Source organism: Lithobates pipiens, unplaced genomic scaffold (assembly GCF_037356315.1).
Source record: "Lithobates pipiens isolate NorthernLeopardFrog02 unplaced genomic scaffold, aLitPip1_a1.2 Scaffold_22, whole genome shotgun sequence".
NCBI lineage: Eukaryota > Metazoa > Chordata > Amphibia > Anura > Ranidae > Lithobates > Lithobates pipiens.
Window position 1 is genome coordinate 43,953,799 of NW_027507784.1, and position 16,749 is coordinate 43,970,547.

Consider the following 16,749-nt stretch of genomic DNA (forward strand, 5'->3'; position numbering starts at 1 on the left):
GCTCTCCATCCAACCTCACTGAGCTCGAGCTGTTTTGCAAGGAAGAATGGGCAAGAATTTCAGTCTCTTGATGTGCAAAACTGATAGAGACATACCCCAAGCGACTTGCAGCTGTAATCGCAGCAAAGGTGGCTCTACAAAGTATTAACGCAAGGGGGCCGAATAATTTTGCACGCCCCACTTTTCATTTTTTTATTAGTTAAAAAAGTTTCAAAAATCCAATAGATTTCGTTCCACTTCACAATTGTGTCCCACTTGTTGGTGATTCTTCACAAAAAATAAAAATGTGATATCTTTATGTTTGAAGCCTGAAATGTGGCAAAAGGTTGAAAAGTTCAAGGGGGCCAAATACTTTCGCAAGGCACTGTAGATATATCTGCAAAGTGGGCCAACCAGAAGTCATCTAGCAGGACCTCATTTTCTGATTGATGTTTCTCTTTAACTACTTCCCACCTAGCCAATGTACATATATGGCCGGGTGGGAGCGCTCTACTTCTGAGTGGATGTTCTTGAACATCCATCAGAAGTAGGGGGATCACCCGGACACGGCGCATCTCGGATCGCCAGGAGGGCTCTGTGATTGGCCCTCCTGATCACATGACGGTCATGTCCAATCACAGCCGTCATTTGATGTAAACAAACAGCCAGTTGCTAGGCAATTGGCTCCTCCTCTCCTCACATGGAAGTCGTCGCTGAGGAGAGGAGAGCAGATCGCTGCAGCCGGCTGATGATCATTGAGTATGAGCTGTTTTTTTTACATCTTTTTACTCACTGATCACCAGTCTAGTGTAAACACACAACACACCACACAGTGTAAACACAATGTTCCCACAACACACATGTCCCCAATAATAAAAACACATGTCTCCCACATATGTCCCACTGGGTTTTATTGGATTTCTTTTAAAATAGAAAGAAGAAAATATTGTTTCTTTTCAAAATTTCTGCTCTTTTTTCGCTTATATCGCAAAAAAAAAAAAACAGAGTCGTTAATAAATAACACCAAAATAAAGCTCTATTTGTGCAAACAAAATGATAACAATTTAATTTGGGTACAGCGTAGCATGACCACGCAATTGTCATTGAAATTGCGAGAACGCTGAAATCTGAAAATTGGGCTGGGAAGGAAGGGGGCAAAAGTGTTCTGTATTGTAGTGGTTAAAGTGGGGTACCCCCTAAAAAAAAAAAAAAAAAAAAACGCAAAAGTCAGCAGCTACAAATACTACAGCTGCTGACTTTTAATAATCAGACACTTACCTGTCCCAGGGTCCAGCGATCCAGGGTCCAGCGATGCGGGGGAACGAAGCCTCCACTCGCGGCGTCAGCATTCTTACTGTGGGCACCTGTGGCTTCACAGCCGGGCACCCACTGCGAATGCGCAAGCGGCGCACAGTCTTCTGGGACACGTGACAGGTCCCAGATGACTGTGCAGCGCCGAGGGAAAGTGATGTCACCAGCCCGAGCAATGAAGGAGGCAGACTACTTTTTTTCCCAATTATTTTTTATTTATTTTTTTATGAATTTGAAGCTAGTTTTTTTTGGTGGCAACACCACTTTAAGGCTAAAAAAAAGAAGCTCTCTACGCTCGCTGGTCAGAGACAGACAGACAGAAGAAGTTCGCCATTGACACGAGCAGGTGGTAAATTTGCAATGGAATGATTTTCACTTATTCCATGACGAAAGAGCATTTTTCCTCAGTACTCCAGTCCTACGCATTTCATATATCTTGGATTTGATTGTATTGGTAAATATCTCTGAAATGCAATATACAATATGGCAGAGAGTAAAAATAACCAGTATAAGGACTGGTGGTGAGGATAATCATCCAGAACAAAGGTCAGCTGCAAGACTTACAGGTATACTCAAACTAAATTGATTCATCGTCAGAGAAATTAAGGGATACATTCCGGAGTTTTGCCATGGTATTATCTGAGGCGCGCTTCTTGGTTTTTGGATTCCTGCATTTTTTCTTTTGGTGTTTGTCATTATACATAGCATGGCGTGGCTCATACAACTTGGAAGAGGGCTTCTGTTTATTCTTTACATAAGTCGCTTCGGGTGTATCTAGGTTGGTCTCCTCTGGATCTGAGGGCATCTCAGTGTCATCTTTGCCCGTATTTACCATAGTAGTATCTGAATTGTGATCTCGGTAGGCCCCCTGGTTATCTTCATATTGTGGAAGTTGGTTTTGCTGCTCTGGCTCTGCAATAAAAATCATAAGAATAAGAGATCAACATGACAATTCGAAAACCGGGTGTTCTGAAGTTAGTATTTGAGTTCTGATGTTCATACAGGACCAGAGATATTTTACATTTGTTATAACGGTGGCAGCAAACTTTTTGCTTTTTAAAGGAACCAAAAAAAACAAAAAAACAAAGATGCATTATTAGAGTAGGAGGGGGTGGTGAAGATTTAGAGTGCCTGTCACTCTGTCAGGTATTTACTGTTGTCTACATCCCTGTAATGCCCCATACACACGGTTGGACTTTCTGAGGACAAAATCCGTTGGATTTTTTTCCCGACAGATTTTGTCCCAAACTTGTCATACACACGACCGCACAAAGTTGTCGGAAAATCCGATCGTTCTGAACACGGTGACGTATAACACGTACGACAGGACTATAAACGGGCCAGTAGCCAATAGCGTTCGTCTCGTAATTTATTCTGAGCATGCGTGGCACTTTGTCCGTCGGAATTGTCTACACACGATCGGAATTTAAACAATCAGATTTTGTTGTCGGAAAATTTTAGATCCAGATCTCAAACTGTGTGTCAGAAATTCCAACGGAAAATGTCCGATGGAGCCCACACACGAAGTGGGAGCAAATACCTGAATTATACGGGTATATGCTCCCCCCTCCCCCTTTAAAAGGTACCAAATGTGACACCGAAGGGGGGAAGAAGCCGATTAGCGGAAGTTCCATTTTTGGGAGGAACTCCGCTTTAATCTAACTGTCCTGGTGATCGCTGCCACTGGGACTGAAGGTAAGGGAAGTATTCAGCCCCCTTTACTCCGATACCTCTAACTAAAATCTAGCAGAACCATCTGTGTGTAATTTAACCACTTCAGCCCCCCGGGAGGTTTTCCCCCTTCATGACCAGGCCATTTTCTGCGACACGGTGACATTATAACTGACAATTGCGCGGTCGTGCGACGATGTACCCAAATATAATTGACATCCTTTTTTCCCACAAATAGAGCTTTCTTTTGGTGGTATTTGATCACCTCTGCGTTTTAATTTTTTTGCACTGTAAACAAAAAAAGAGCGACAATATTGGAAAAACATTTTTTTTTTACTTTATGCTATAAAACATATCCAATAAAAAATGTAAAACATCGAATTTACTCATCAATTTAGGCTAATTTGTATTGCATATTTTTGGTGCAAAAAATCCCAATAAGTTTATATTGATTGGTTTGCACAAAAATGATAGTTTTACAAACTATGGGATAGATTTATGACATTTCTATTTATTTAGTTTTCTTTACTGGCAATGACTGTGATCAGCGATTTTTAGCGGGACTCTGAAATTGCAGCAGGCAAATCTGACACCTGACAGTTTTTGGGGGGCAGTGACACTAATACAGTGATCAGTGAAAATAAAATGCACTGACACTGTACTAATGACACTGGCAGGGAAGGGGTTAACATCAGACACGATCAAAGGGTTAAATGTGTGTCTAGGGAGTGATTTCTAACTGTGTGGGGGATGTGCTTTGACTGAAGGAAGACAGAGATCCATGTTTCTGCTTAGCACACAAGATCTCTATCTTCCCCTCTCACAGAATGGCAATCTGCCTTGTTTACATAGGCAGATCGACATTCTGCCTCTCCTTAGAATGATCGGCCGTTCCTGGTGGACATCGCCTCTGCCAGACCCGCTGATTGGCTCCTGCTGTGTCCAATAACAGCGGGGGCGGGTCGCCAGTGGCACGCACATCCCAGACTCACTGCACAAAATCACGTTAATCTCAGTATAAATACAGCTGTTCTGTGAAGCCCTTGGAGGTTTGTTAGAGAACCTTAGTGAACAAACAGCATCATGAAGGCCAAGGAACACACCAGACAGATCAGGGATAAAGTTGTGGAGAAGTATAAAGCAGTGTTAGGTTACAAAAAAATATCCCAAGCTTTGAACATCTCACGGAGCTCTGTTCAATCCATCATCCAAAAATGGAAAGGGTATGACACAACTGCAGACCTTCAAAGACATGGCCGTCCACCTAAACTGACAGGCCGGGCAAGGAGAGGATTAATCAGGGAAGAGCCAAGAGGCCGATGGTAACTCTGGAGGAGCTGCAGAGATTCACAGCTCAGGTAGGAGAATCTGTCCACAGGACAACTATTAGATGTGCTCTCCACAAATCTGACCTTTATGGAAGAGAAGCAAGAAGAAAGCCATTGTTGAAAGAAAGCCATAAGAAGTCTCGTTTGCATTTTGTGAGAAGTCATGTGGGGGACACAGCAAATATGTGGAAGAAGATGCTCTGGTCAGATGAGACCAAAATGTAACTTTTTGGCCTAAAAGCAAAATGCTATGTGTGGCGGAAGACTAATGCCCCATACACACGGTCGGACATTCGGACCACAAAATCCGTCAGATTTTTTCAGACTGATTTTGGCCAAAACTTGTCTTGCATACACACGGTCGCACAAAGTTGTCAGAAAATCCAATCATTCGGAACGAGGTGACGTACAAAACGTACGACGGGACTACGTACAAGCCAGTAGCCAATAGCTTTCGTCTCCAAATTTTTTCTGAGCATGCGTGGCACTTTGTGCTTCGGAATTCTCTAAACACGATTGGAAAAAGTCAGATCAGATTTTGTGTCGGAAAATTTTAGATCCAGCTCTCAAACTTTTTCCGTCGGAAATTCAGACAGAAAAAGTCAGATAGAGCCCACATACGATGGAATTTTCTGACAATATAATCCGATCAGACTTTTTCCATCGGAATTTCCGACTGTGTGTATGGGGCATAACACTGCACGTCACCCTGAACACACCATCCCCACCGTGAAACATGGTGGTGGCAGCATCATATTGTGTGGATGCTTTTCTTCAACAGGGACAGGGAAGCTGGTCAGAGTTGATGGGAAGATGGATGGAGCCAAATACAGGGAAATCTTAGAAGAAAACCTGTTAGTCTGCAAAAGACTTGAGACTGAGGCAGAGGTTCCCCTTCCAGCAGGACAACAACCCTAAACATACAGCCAGAGCTACAATGGAATGGTTTAGATCAAAGTATATTCATGTGTTAGAATGGACCAGTCAAAGTCCAGACCTAAATCCAATTGAGAATCTGTGGCCTGACTTAAAAATTGCTGTTCACAGATGCTTGAGCTAACTTCAGCTTGTTCAATTACTTTGACAAACAAACCTGGAAGCTGATTGGTTTGTTCTGCAGAGCTGCACCCGATTTTTCACTCTCCAGTTTTAATAAATGAACCCATTTGCATTTTCTGAAGGGATGTAAAGTGTTCTCTGATTGTATGAGGTGGAGATTGTGACGTCACCACCCTACCTCTCCACGTTGTCCAATCAGAGATCATGGGGGAAAAGGGGTTCTTTTACATTTTATTTATTTTTCTTATTTTTTTTTTACTTATTTTAAAATATATTATAGCTTTGGGCAGGTGACAGGTACTCTATATGGAGACATCAGTTGTCTATTAGATCCCTGGGGTCTCCTCTGCCTGTGAAAGGGGGAGGGGGAATCCTTTGACTATAATAAAAGAGACGTCCAGATCACTTTTACGAGATCAGCCAATCACCAGATGTAAAATATGGTACCAAAGACACTGGCTACAGCTATAGCTATAGGCTTGTTATAACCATATGCTGCCAGGATATATTTGGGTGGTGAGCAAGTGGTTAATGAAATATTTTTATTTTTCTCTTCTTATTGCAGTGTATGGGGTACTCACCGGTGACTTGCAGAGCTCCTGTACTCCTCTCTATTGGTTTCTCAAGGGTGGGATGTTCCACTCTGCAGATATATTCCACACCATGATCTCTCTCCAGAGAGGGGGAGAAGGTCACACATGATCTACATCCATAGGGCTTATCATTCCGTCTCTCTAGTGGAATATTAAATATTCTGTACATCCCATCTGAGGTCACAGGACACATTTCTGTGGATCGCTCGTCTTTTCTGAACCACGTCACATTCACAGCATCCGGGAAGTATTTTGTTACTGTGCACTGTATGGTGGCTTCTTTACCGATCCTCAGGGGCGGGACTGACATCTCCACCTGTGGCCTCCAGGGAAAATCTACACAAATGAATGAAGGAGATAAGGTAATTGTACACAATGTATATAGCACACCGCACATAGAACCAAGAAAGTAAAGCCTTGAAATGTATTTTGTATTCCCCACTTATCCCAAATACACCGACGCTGGGATCCTATGAACAAATATCTCATGCTGTATCTTAACACAAAAAAGTGTCCTAAATCTACACATAGAACTACCGCACTATATATATTATATATATTATACTACAGTGCCTTGAAAAAGTATTTATACCCCTTGAAATTTTGTTGTCATGTTACAACCAAAAATGTAAATGTATTTTATTGGGATTTTATGTGATAGACCAACACAAAGTGGCACATAATTGTGAAGTGGAAGGAAAATGATAAATGGTTTTCCAAATAAATATGTGAAAAGTGTGGGGGGGGGGGGGGGCGTTTGTATTCAGTCCCCTTTACTCTGATACCCCTAACTCAAATTTGCTGGAACCAATTGCCTTCAGAAGTCACGAATTAGTAAATAGAGTCCACCTGTGCGTAATTTAATCTCAGTATAAACACAGCTGTTCTGTGAAGCCCTCAGAGGTTTGTTAGAGATCCTTATTGAACAAACAGCATTGTGAAGGCCAAGAAACACACCACACAGGCCAGTGATAAAGTTGTGGAGAAGTTTAAAGTGGATGTAAAGGTTTGTCTTTAAATAAAAATAAACACGTTACTTACCTGCTCTGTGCAACTAATTTGCACAGAACAGCCTGATTCTCTTCTTCTGGGGTGCCCCTCCAGTGCTCCTGTCTCCTACTCTTCATCGGGTGCCCCCACGGAAAGCCGCTTTCCCTGAGGGAAACTATGCGGGTGCGCTTTCAGGTCCTGCCGCTGGGCTCATGTATGGCATTGGATCAGATGGGCTCAGGTACAACCATAGAGAGAGCCGCGGGGAACTCCAGTGACCTGTCAGCCTCTGATGATAGAAGTGTGGTTAAGCCTCAAAAGCATTCTGATTGGGATTTTTCCTTATGGTGCAGTGGCAGAGCTTTGACCAGTCATGACCACGTCATATTTCATGGGGTGAAGTTTAAGCTTGTAAGTACTTTATGTGGTTATTATTATTGAATTTTGTAGAATTACTAAAGGCTGTCACATCTCTTACCTTTTATAGAGAATTCCTTGTATTCCTCCTCATCCATGGACTCGTGCCTCCAGGTGACTCGTACTCTGAAGTCTGGACTCTGTAAAAGATCCTCGGAGACCCCACATTCACTCACAACAGTGAGAGTTTTATTTAAAGTAGTTGTATATTTCTCCTGGGATTGGCAGAGTTGTTTCAGCTTCTCTCCGGACCAGTAATGCCACTCAATCTGGATGTGTTTGGGATAGAAGCACTCCAGCATATGAGAGAACGTCACTTTCCCGATGCCCAGAAAAGGTTTTAGTGATTTCCTGTTTTTCGGTTTAGCTGCAAGAACAATATATTTGTGTAAGGGTTTAAAAGGTTTTCATTTTGTACAATGTTCCTAGATTGTAAGCTCTAAGGAGCAGGGCCCTCTGATCCCTCCTGTATTGATTTGTATTGTAATTTTGTAATTGTACTGTCTGCCTGAATATTGTAAAGCGCTGTGCAAACTGTTTGCGCTATATAAATCCTGTATAATAATAATAATAGAAATAATAATATTACACAAATGTTTCTGCTTTGTACATTTCTGTACTCACCCTGCACATGTAGAGGTCCTGATCTTCTCTCTATGGGTCTCTCCAGGCTGGGGTGGGACACTCTACACATGATCTCCGATTCTTCATCTCTCACATTTGGTGTGAAGAGCAGTCTGGCTGTACAGGAATAGGTGAGATCGGACTGTCTCTGGGACTGGATGTCTGGGATCTGGTACTTCTTATCTTGTGATAGAGGAACATATTCCTGGGCTCCTTTCTCCTTCCTGTACCACATCACAGTGACATCATCAGGGAAGTATCCGGAGATGTTGTATTGTAGAGTGTTCTGTCGGTCTATTAGTATATGGGGTATGGGGACCTCCTCAATCACCGGGCACCAGGACAGACCTTTATACATTAAAGTGAGATTATAAATATTAAAATGTTTAATTGTGATTAATAAAATGCTTTATAAAGAGACAACTCCACCTGCCCACTGCCTGCTGCAATGTAGCTTTGTAGAATTACTATATATAGTAAACAATGGCAATCAGGAGAGCGGATGGGAATGTGAGGTGTTGGAAGTTGAAATAGCTGAACAAATAATTTCTGGTGTCAAAAATGTAAACAAAAAATGTGCATGTAACAAAACCTGATAATAAGACATTTCAGATCATTAATAACTGCAGCCAATCAGAGCATGTCTATTAAATGGTGAGCCAGTCAGGATCATAGAGTTGTAAGCCCTTGTACACACGGTCGGAGATTCCGACAACCAAATCCATTGGATTTTGTCCGTTGGATTTAGTCCGTCGGATTGTGTCCGAAACTGTTGCATACACACGGTCGGACAAAGTTGTCGAAAAATCCGATCTTTGATGACGTAATTTCGTTATGATGGGACTACATTCAGGCTAGTAGCCAATAGCTTTGATGTAGGAATTTGATCTGAGCATGCGTGGCACTTTGTCCGATCGAAATTCTCTACACATGATTTCCAGCAAGTTGGAAAATTTGGTCCGACGGATATTCCAATGGAAACAGTCTGATGCATACCACACACAGTCGGATTATCCGACAACACGGTCCGATAGGACACATTCCGACGGATTCTCCGACCCTATGTACAAGGGCTTAGAGTGTGATTTCTTTAATAGGCATGAAATAAACTCCCTCATAAACTAGTTCTGGCCAGCTCAGGAGAATGCTTTAAAGAGAAGTATGGGGTTGGGGTTTTTACTCCAATCATAGTTACCTAGGTGGATGCAGCATGGGTCCAATGCTGTATCTGTACCATGACACCTCTAGACACCTCTAGACAGAGAACTGAATTTTCTAAATTTCGATTTTACGAAATTTCGAATTTCTAAATTTCCAAATTAGAATTTTCAAATTTCTGAATTTTGAAATTTTCTAAATTTCCAATTTATGAAATTTCCCAAATTCAGAATTTACGAAATTTCCGAATTCGAGATTTCAGAAATTGAAAAATTAGGAAATTCGGGAAACAACGAATTTGAAACTAAGCAAACTGCACATGTCTATTCTTTAATCCCTTGACTTTTGAAAGGCTTTACACCCTTCATGACCAGTGCCTTTTTTACTATTCGGCACTGTGCTACTTTAACTGCCAATTGATCGGTCATGCAACATTGTATGCAGATGAACTTTATATATTTTTTTTCACACAAATAGAGCTTCCTTTTGGTGGTATTTAAAGCAGAGTTCCACCCAAAAGTGGAATTTCCGCTCATCTGTCTCCTTCCCCCCTCTGTTGCCACAATTGGCACCTGGGGGGGGAAGAGTGGAGGGGGGAGCGGGTACGCATCTCTGGCAAGTACATCAGAAGTCCGGCTCCCTTCTCCTTCCCCCGCCTCTGGACCAATTGTTCTTAACCACCTCAATAGAGTGCACTTACACCCCCTTCCTGACCAGACCAATTTTCAGCTTTCAGCGCTCTCACAGTTTGAATGACAATTACTCAGTCATGCAACACTACCCATATGAAACTTGCGTCCTTTTTTTCACACAAATAGAGCTTTCTTTTAGTGGTATTTAATCACTAGTGGGTTTTTTATTCTTTGTGCTATAAATAAAATAATACTTACATTTTGTGAAAAAAATGCCCTTTTCTTTGTTTCTGTCATAAATCTTTGCTAATTAGTAATTTTTCTTCATACATTTTGGCCAAAATTTATACTGCTACATATCTTTGGTAAAAATAACCCACATTAGTGTATATTATTTGGTCTTTGTGAAAGTTATAGAGTCTACAAACTATGGTGCCAATCACTGAAAATTGATCACTTCTGATCAGGCCTTCAGTACATCAAGTGTATCTCATTTCTTGAGACACTAACAAGTCAGGAAAGTACAAATACCCCCCAAATGACCCCTTTTTACAAAGTAGACATTCCAAGGTATTAAGTAAGTAGCGTGGTGAGTTTTTCTAAGTTGTCATTTTTTCCCACAATTCTTTGCAAAATGAAGATTTTTTTATTATTATTTTTTTTTTTACAAAATTGTCATATTATCAGGTTATTTCTCACACACAGCATATGCATACAACAAATTACACCCCAAAATACATTCTGCTACTCTTCCCGAGTATGGCGATACCACATGTGTGAGACTTTTACACAGCCTGGCCACATACAGAACACCAACATTGAAGTAGTACCTTCAGACGTTCTACGAGCAAAAATGACGCATTACATTTCACAGCCACCTATTACACTTTTGAAGGCCCTGGAGTACCAGGACAATGGAATTTCCCATAAAATGACCCCATTTTGGAAAGCAAACACCCCAACGTATAATCTGTGAGGCATAATGAGTCTTTTGAACGGTTCATTTTTTCCAGAAGTTTTTGGAATATGTGGAAAAAAATGAAAAGGCATTTTTTTTTTTACTCAAAGTTGTCAATTTATAAGATATTTCTAACACATAGCATGTATATAGCAAAAATTATACCCCAGACCACATTCTGCTACTCCTCCGAGTATGGCGATACCACATGTGTAGGACTTTTACACAGCCTGGTCACATAGAGAGGCCGAACATTGAAGTAGCACGTTCAGGCGTTCTAGGAGCATAAATGACACATCTCATTTCATTCCTACCTATCACACTTTTGAAGGTCCTTGAGCACCAGGACAGTGAAATTACCCACAAAATGACCCCATTTTGCAAAGCAAACACCCCAACGAATATTCTATGAGGCATGGGCTGCAAATAGGTACTCGGGTACTCTGATGGGCTGCAGATAGGTACTCGGGTACTCTGATGGCCTGGTGACAGGTACTTAAGTACTCTGATGGCCTGGTGACAGGTACTCAGGTACTCTGATGGCCTGGTGACAGGTACTCAGGTACTCTGATGGCCTGGTGACAGGTACTCTGATGGCCTGGTGACTGGTATTTGGGTACTCTGAAGGGCGGTGATAGGTACTCAGGTACTCATATGGACTGTGACAGGTACTCGGGTACTCAGATGAACTGTAACAGGTACTCAGGTACTCAGATGGACTGGGACAGGTACTCGGGTACTCTGATGGGCTGTGACAGGTACTCGGATACTTTGATGGGCTCTGACAGGTACTCGGGTACTCGGATGAACCGTGACAGGTACTCGGGTACTCGGATGAACCGTGACAGGTACTTGGGTACTCTGATGGACCGTGACAGGTACTCAGGTACTCTGATGGACGTGACAGGTACTCGGGTACTCTGATGGACCGTGACAGGTACTCGGGTACTCTGATGGACCGTGACAGGTACTCGGGTACTCTGATGGACCGTGACAGGTACTTGAGTACTCTGATGGACTGTGACAGGTACTCTGATGGGCTGTGACAGGTACTCGGGTACTCAGATGGGCTTTGACAGGTACTCGGGTACTCTGATGGGCTGTGACAGGTACTCGGGTACTTTGATGAGCTGTAACAGGTACTCGGGTACTCTGATGGACTGTGACAGGTACTCGGATGGACTGTGACAGGTACTCGGGTACTCTGATGGGCTGTGACAGGTACTCGGGTACTCAGATGGGCTGTGACGGGTACTCGGGTTCTCTGATGGACTGTGATAGGTACTCGAGTACTCTGATGGACTGTGACAGGTACTCGGGTACTCTGATGGACTGTGACAGGTACTCGGGTACTCTGATGGGCTGTGACAGGTACTCGGGTACTCTGATGGCCTGGTGACAGGTACTTGAGTACTCTGATGGCCTGGTGACAGGTACTCAGGTACTCTGATGGCCTGGTGACAGGTACTCTGATGGCCTGGTGACTGGTATTTGGGTACTCTGAAGGGCGGTGATAGGTACTCAGGTACTCATATGGACTGTGACAGGTACTCGGGTACTCAGATGAACTGTAACAGGTACTCAGGTACTCAGATGGACTGGGACAGGTACTCAGGTACTCAGATGGACTGGGACAGGTACTCGGGTACTCTGATGGGCTGTGACAGGTACTCGGATACTTTGATGGGCTGTGACAGGTTCTCGGGTACTCGGATGAACTGTGACAGGTACTCGGGTACTCGGATGAACCGTGACAGGTACTTGGGTACTCTGATGGACCGTGACAGGTACTCAGGTACTCTGATGGACGTGACAGGTACTCGGGTACTCTGATGGACCGTGACAGGTACTCGGGTACTCTGATTGACCGTGACAGGTACTCGGGTACTCTGATGTGCTGTGACAGGTACTTGAGTACTCTGATGGACTGTGACAGGTACTCAGGTACTATGATGTGCTGTGACAGGTACTTGGGTACTCAGATGGGCTTTGACAGGTACTCGGGTACTCTGATAGGCTGTGACAGGTACTCGGGTACTTTGATGAGCTGTGACAGGTACTCGGGTACTCTGATGGACTGTGACAGGTACTCGGATGGACTGTGACAGGTACTCGGGTACTCTGATGGGCTGTGACAGGTACTTGGGTACTCAGATGGACTGTGACGGATACTCGGGTTCTCTGATGGACTGTGATAGGTACTCTGATGGACTGTGAGTGACAGGTACTATGATGAGTGGTGACATGTCCTCTTTATTGGGGGGGGGCAATCAGTGTGATTGGTGTATACTGTAAGCGGTAACGAGATGTTACTGCAATCTCCTCCTCACACACCGATCGCGTGTGAGGAGGAGAACCCGGTAACATCTCGTTACCACGGTTTGTTTACATTTTAGTGATTGGCTATGAAAGGATCACAGCCGATCGCATGGGTAAACAGCCGGCCAATGGCTGTTTACCAGCGTCAGTGACGATCAGTGTTCCCGGGGAACATGCCACCACCAACGTGCACGCGCAGCGCGCTCGCGTGCATGCGCCGTGCACAGTGGGGGTGTGACCCTCTGTGATCAGCCATGACTTTATCATGGCCAATCACGTGGTAAACAGCCATAACCAATGGCTATTCACCCCCTTCGGGAGCGAGCGGTGTGTCCGTGACACGCCGCCACCGAAGAAACAGGGATGCACGTGCACGATCGCGCACATTCCCTGTTTAAATGGGAGGCCGTCATATGACTCATTTTAAAGTTGGTTGAATGTGAAAATTCACAGAAAATAATGAAGTCCTAGATGATTATATGATGAAAGGTTTCTGAGAAGAACACTGAACATGTCCTTCCTGGTGGCCACATTCTCACTTTCTCAATAAAATCCATTATTGGTCATTTTATGTATTCAGAGAATAGAATAGCAAAGTTTTAAAAAGATAACATAGATCAAACACTGATTCAGGAAAGCCATAACTTTTTTCTCCCTTCCATTAAAGCCATCCATTCAATGCATTAACTCCAGGTAAATCCAACCCAACTGTACTTTGGATATTGGATTGTACTGGATTTAGTAGGAGTTATGTGGAAGAGATAGAAATGTGATGGTTTCGTGGGAAGGCGTTTGATTCTCTTTAGCATTCCAGTTTGATATACAAGTGTCTATTCAGTCTTTGTGTAGGTAAACAGTAAAGGCCTATTCATGCATTATATGTGTGATGCGATGCATTCCCATTCATTCTGAATAACACTCCAATGTAGCTTATATCAGATGTAAATTGCAACATTGTGGTGCCGTGCGCTGCCAAAAATCGGTGCATGCACCATTGTTTGGGATTGCACAGCAACGCAGCTAAGTACATTACTACGTGTTGTGCTGTTGCAATGTGCATTGGGTGGAGCTAATGCCACCAACGCATGTAAAACAAATTTCCGTGCAGACGGAATGGGCTCTAAGTTATCATTTCTTTATCTCGCACTTACCCGGATCCCTCCAGGACAGGACTTGTGATTTCTGTCCATCCAGAGATTTGTGGTTCCAGGTCACATGGAGGGTGAAGTTGGGATTTAATAAGAGTTTTCCTGGGACAGTACAATGACTGTTACCGTTAAATGTCCCATCATTATTCTCTTCATACTTCTCCTTGGACTCCAGCTTATCTTCTCCTGATCTCCAGCTGAGCTCCACATCTCTGGGGTAAAATTTCTGCAGGGTCAGAGAACAGAGGACATCTCCATTGTCACACAGACTTGTCTTCACGGGTCCCAAGGCTTGCGGCTTTGCTATAATTGATAAATAAAAGGTATTGATTAACGTGCATATTAAAGTGTAGCTGTATGGTACTTTTGGCAATATACTGTACTGCTAAAAATTTACACAAAGGTAGGTGTAGGTACAGTACACTATATTGCCAAAAGTATTGGGATGCCTGCCTTTAAATACGCATGAACTTTAATGGCATCCCAGTGTTAGCCTGCAGGGTTCAATATTGAGTTGCCTCCCCCCCTTTGTAGCTATAACAGTTTCAACTCTTCTGGGAAGGCCGTCCACAAGGTTTAGGAGTGTGTCTATGGGAATGTTTGACCATTCTTCCAGAAGTGCATTTGTGAGGTCAGGCTCTGATGTGGATAAGAAGGCCTGGCTTGCAGTCTCCGCTCTAATTCATCCCAAAGGTGTTCTATCAGGTTGAGGTCAGGACTATGTGCAGGCCAGTCAAGTTCCTCCACCCCAAACTCACTCATTCATGTCTTTATGGGCCTTGCTTTGTGCACTGGTGCGCAGTCATGTTGGAACAGGAAGGGGCCATCCCCAAACTGTTCCCACAAAGTTGGGAACATGAAATTGTCCAAAATGTCTTAGTTTGCTGATGCCTTAAGAGTTTCCTTCACTGGAACTAAGGGGCCAACCTCTGAAAAACAACCCCACACCATAATCCCCCCTCCACCAAACTTTACTCTTGGCACAATGCAGTCAGACAAGTACTGTTCTCCAGGCAACTGCCAAACCCAGACACGTCCATCGGATTGCACGTCTTCAGTCCAGTGGCGGCGTGCTTTACACCACTGCATCCGAAGCTTTGCATTGCACTTGGTGCTGTAAGGCTTGGATGCAGCTGCTTGGCCATTGAAATCCATTCTATAAAGATCTCTACGCACTGTTGTGCAAATCTGAAGGCCACGTGAAGTTTGGAGGTCTGCAGCTATTGACTCGGCAGACAGTTGGAACAGCTTCTGTGAACTGTGAGCTTCAGTATGCACTGATCCCACTCTATCATTTTAGGTGACCTACCATTTCATGGCTGAGTACTGCCCCCCTCCTGTCACAGTGCCCCCTCTGCCATACTGCCCACCTCTTGTTCTAGTACCCCCTCGGCCATACTGCCCCCCACCTGTCACAGTGCCCCCTCTGCTATCCTGCCCCTCTCCTGTCATAGTGCCCCCTCTGTCATATTGCCCTCCTCCTGTCAGTGACGCCTCTGTCATACTGCCCCCCTCCTGTCATAGTGCCCCCTCTGTCATACTGTCCCCCTCCTGTAACAGTGCCTCCTCATCATATTTCCCCCTCCTGGAACAGTGCCCCCTCTGCCATACTACCTCCCTCCTGTCACAGTTCCCCCTCATAATACTACCCCCTTCTGTCACACTGCCTTCTCCTGTCGCAATGCCCCCCTCTTCTGTCACATTGCCCCCACCCCCGTCACAATGTCCCCCTCTTCTATTACAATCCCATCCTCTTCTGTCACAATGCCTGCTTGCTGTAACTGCTTATAACGTGTTAACTGGAGTTTGGCTTCAGTTTGTTAGTGTATCTAAATCTGCTAGTCCATCTTACACTCCTCGCCGCCAGGCTAAAGATGCCCCCTGTGCTCCTTCATCCAGAGTGGGGGGGGGGGGCACTATAATACAATATGGTTGAGGATTACGATCGGGAGACACACTGCTGTTTTAATGCACTGCTACACTCAGAGTGCAATTTAAATGTGAGTCTTTATTGCTGAAATAAATTGTTTTAATTTAAAGCAGTATTATGCTATGGAGTCTTATTTACTTTATATGATGGGTGGATTGGTGCATCCTATGGACTAATGGAGAATGCTGCTGGGGGGGAAGGGATCCACTGTGATTGTTCCTAAAGCGCCATCAGACCTGTATGTAAATATAGGTCTGATTTTAAGGTGATCTACTGATTTAGACACTGAGTGGTGCACTGTAGTAAAGTACAACATTGGATGTAGGGTAGCCACCTATCCGGGATTCACCCGGACAGTCCAAGTTTTGAATCATGTGTCCGGGTTTCAGTTCACCTTAAAGGGATTGTAAAGTAAAAATTTTTATTTTTTTAAAATAACAAACATGTTATACTTACCTCCACTGTGCAGCTCGTTTTGCACAGAGTGGCCCCGAACCTGCTCTTCTGGGGTCCCTCGGCGGCTGTCTCTGCTTCATCCCGTAGGTACTTCTCACATTAATGCGAGCTCCCTCGCATGGTGAGAAGCACCTGTGGGCGCACTCCCGTGATACAGCCGGCGGCTATAGCCGCTC

The 16,749-nt window shown here is 43.9% G+C and overlaps 1 protein-coding gene across 1 annotated transcript in view; it reads right to left on the bottom strand.

Annotated features, from left to right (window-relative positions):
• Window positions 1–1,262: 1,262 nt before the first annotated feature.
• LOC143925670 (uncharacterized) overlaps window positions 1,263–16,749 on the bottom strand; it is a 49,071-nt gene continuing 33,584 nt past the window's right edge. The window contains exons 6-10 of the mRNA XM_077450133.1: window positions 14,191–14,490; window positions 7,973–8,320; window positions 7,410–7,715; window positions 5,930–6,277; window positions 1,263–2,202 (exon numbers count right to left, since the gene is read on the bottom strand). Coding sequence (XP_077306259.1) covers window positions 1,868–2,202; window positions 5,930–6,277; window positions 7,410–7,715; window positions 7,973–8,320; window positions 14,191–14,490 — 1,637 coding nt within the window. The 3' untranslated portion in view covers window positions 1,263–1,867. The remainder of the gene's footprint in view (window positions 2,203–5,929; window positions 6,278–7,409; window positions 7,716–7,972; window positions 8,321–14,190; window positions 14,491–16,749) is intronic.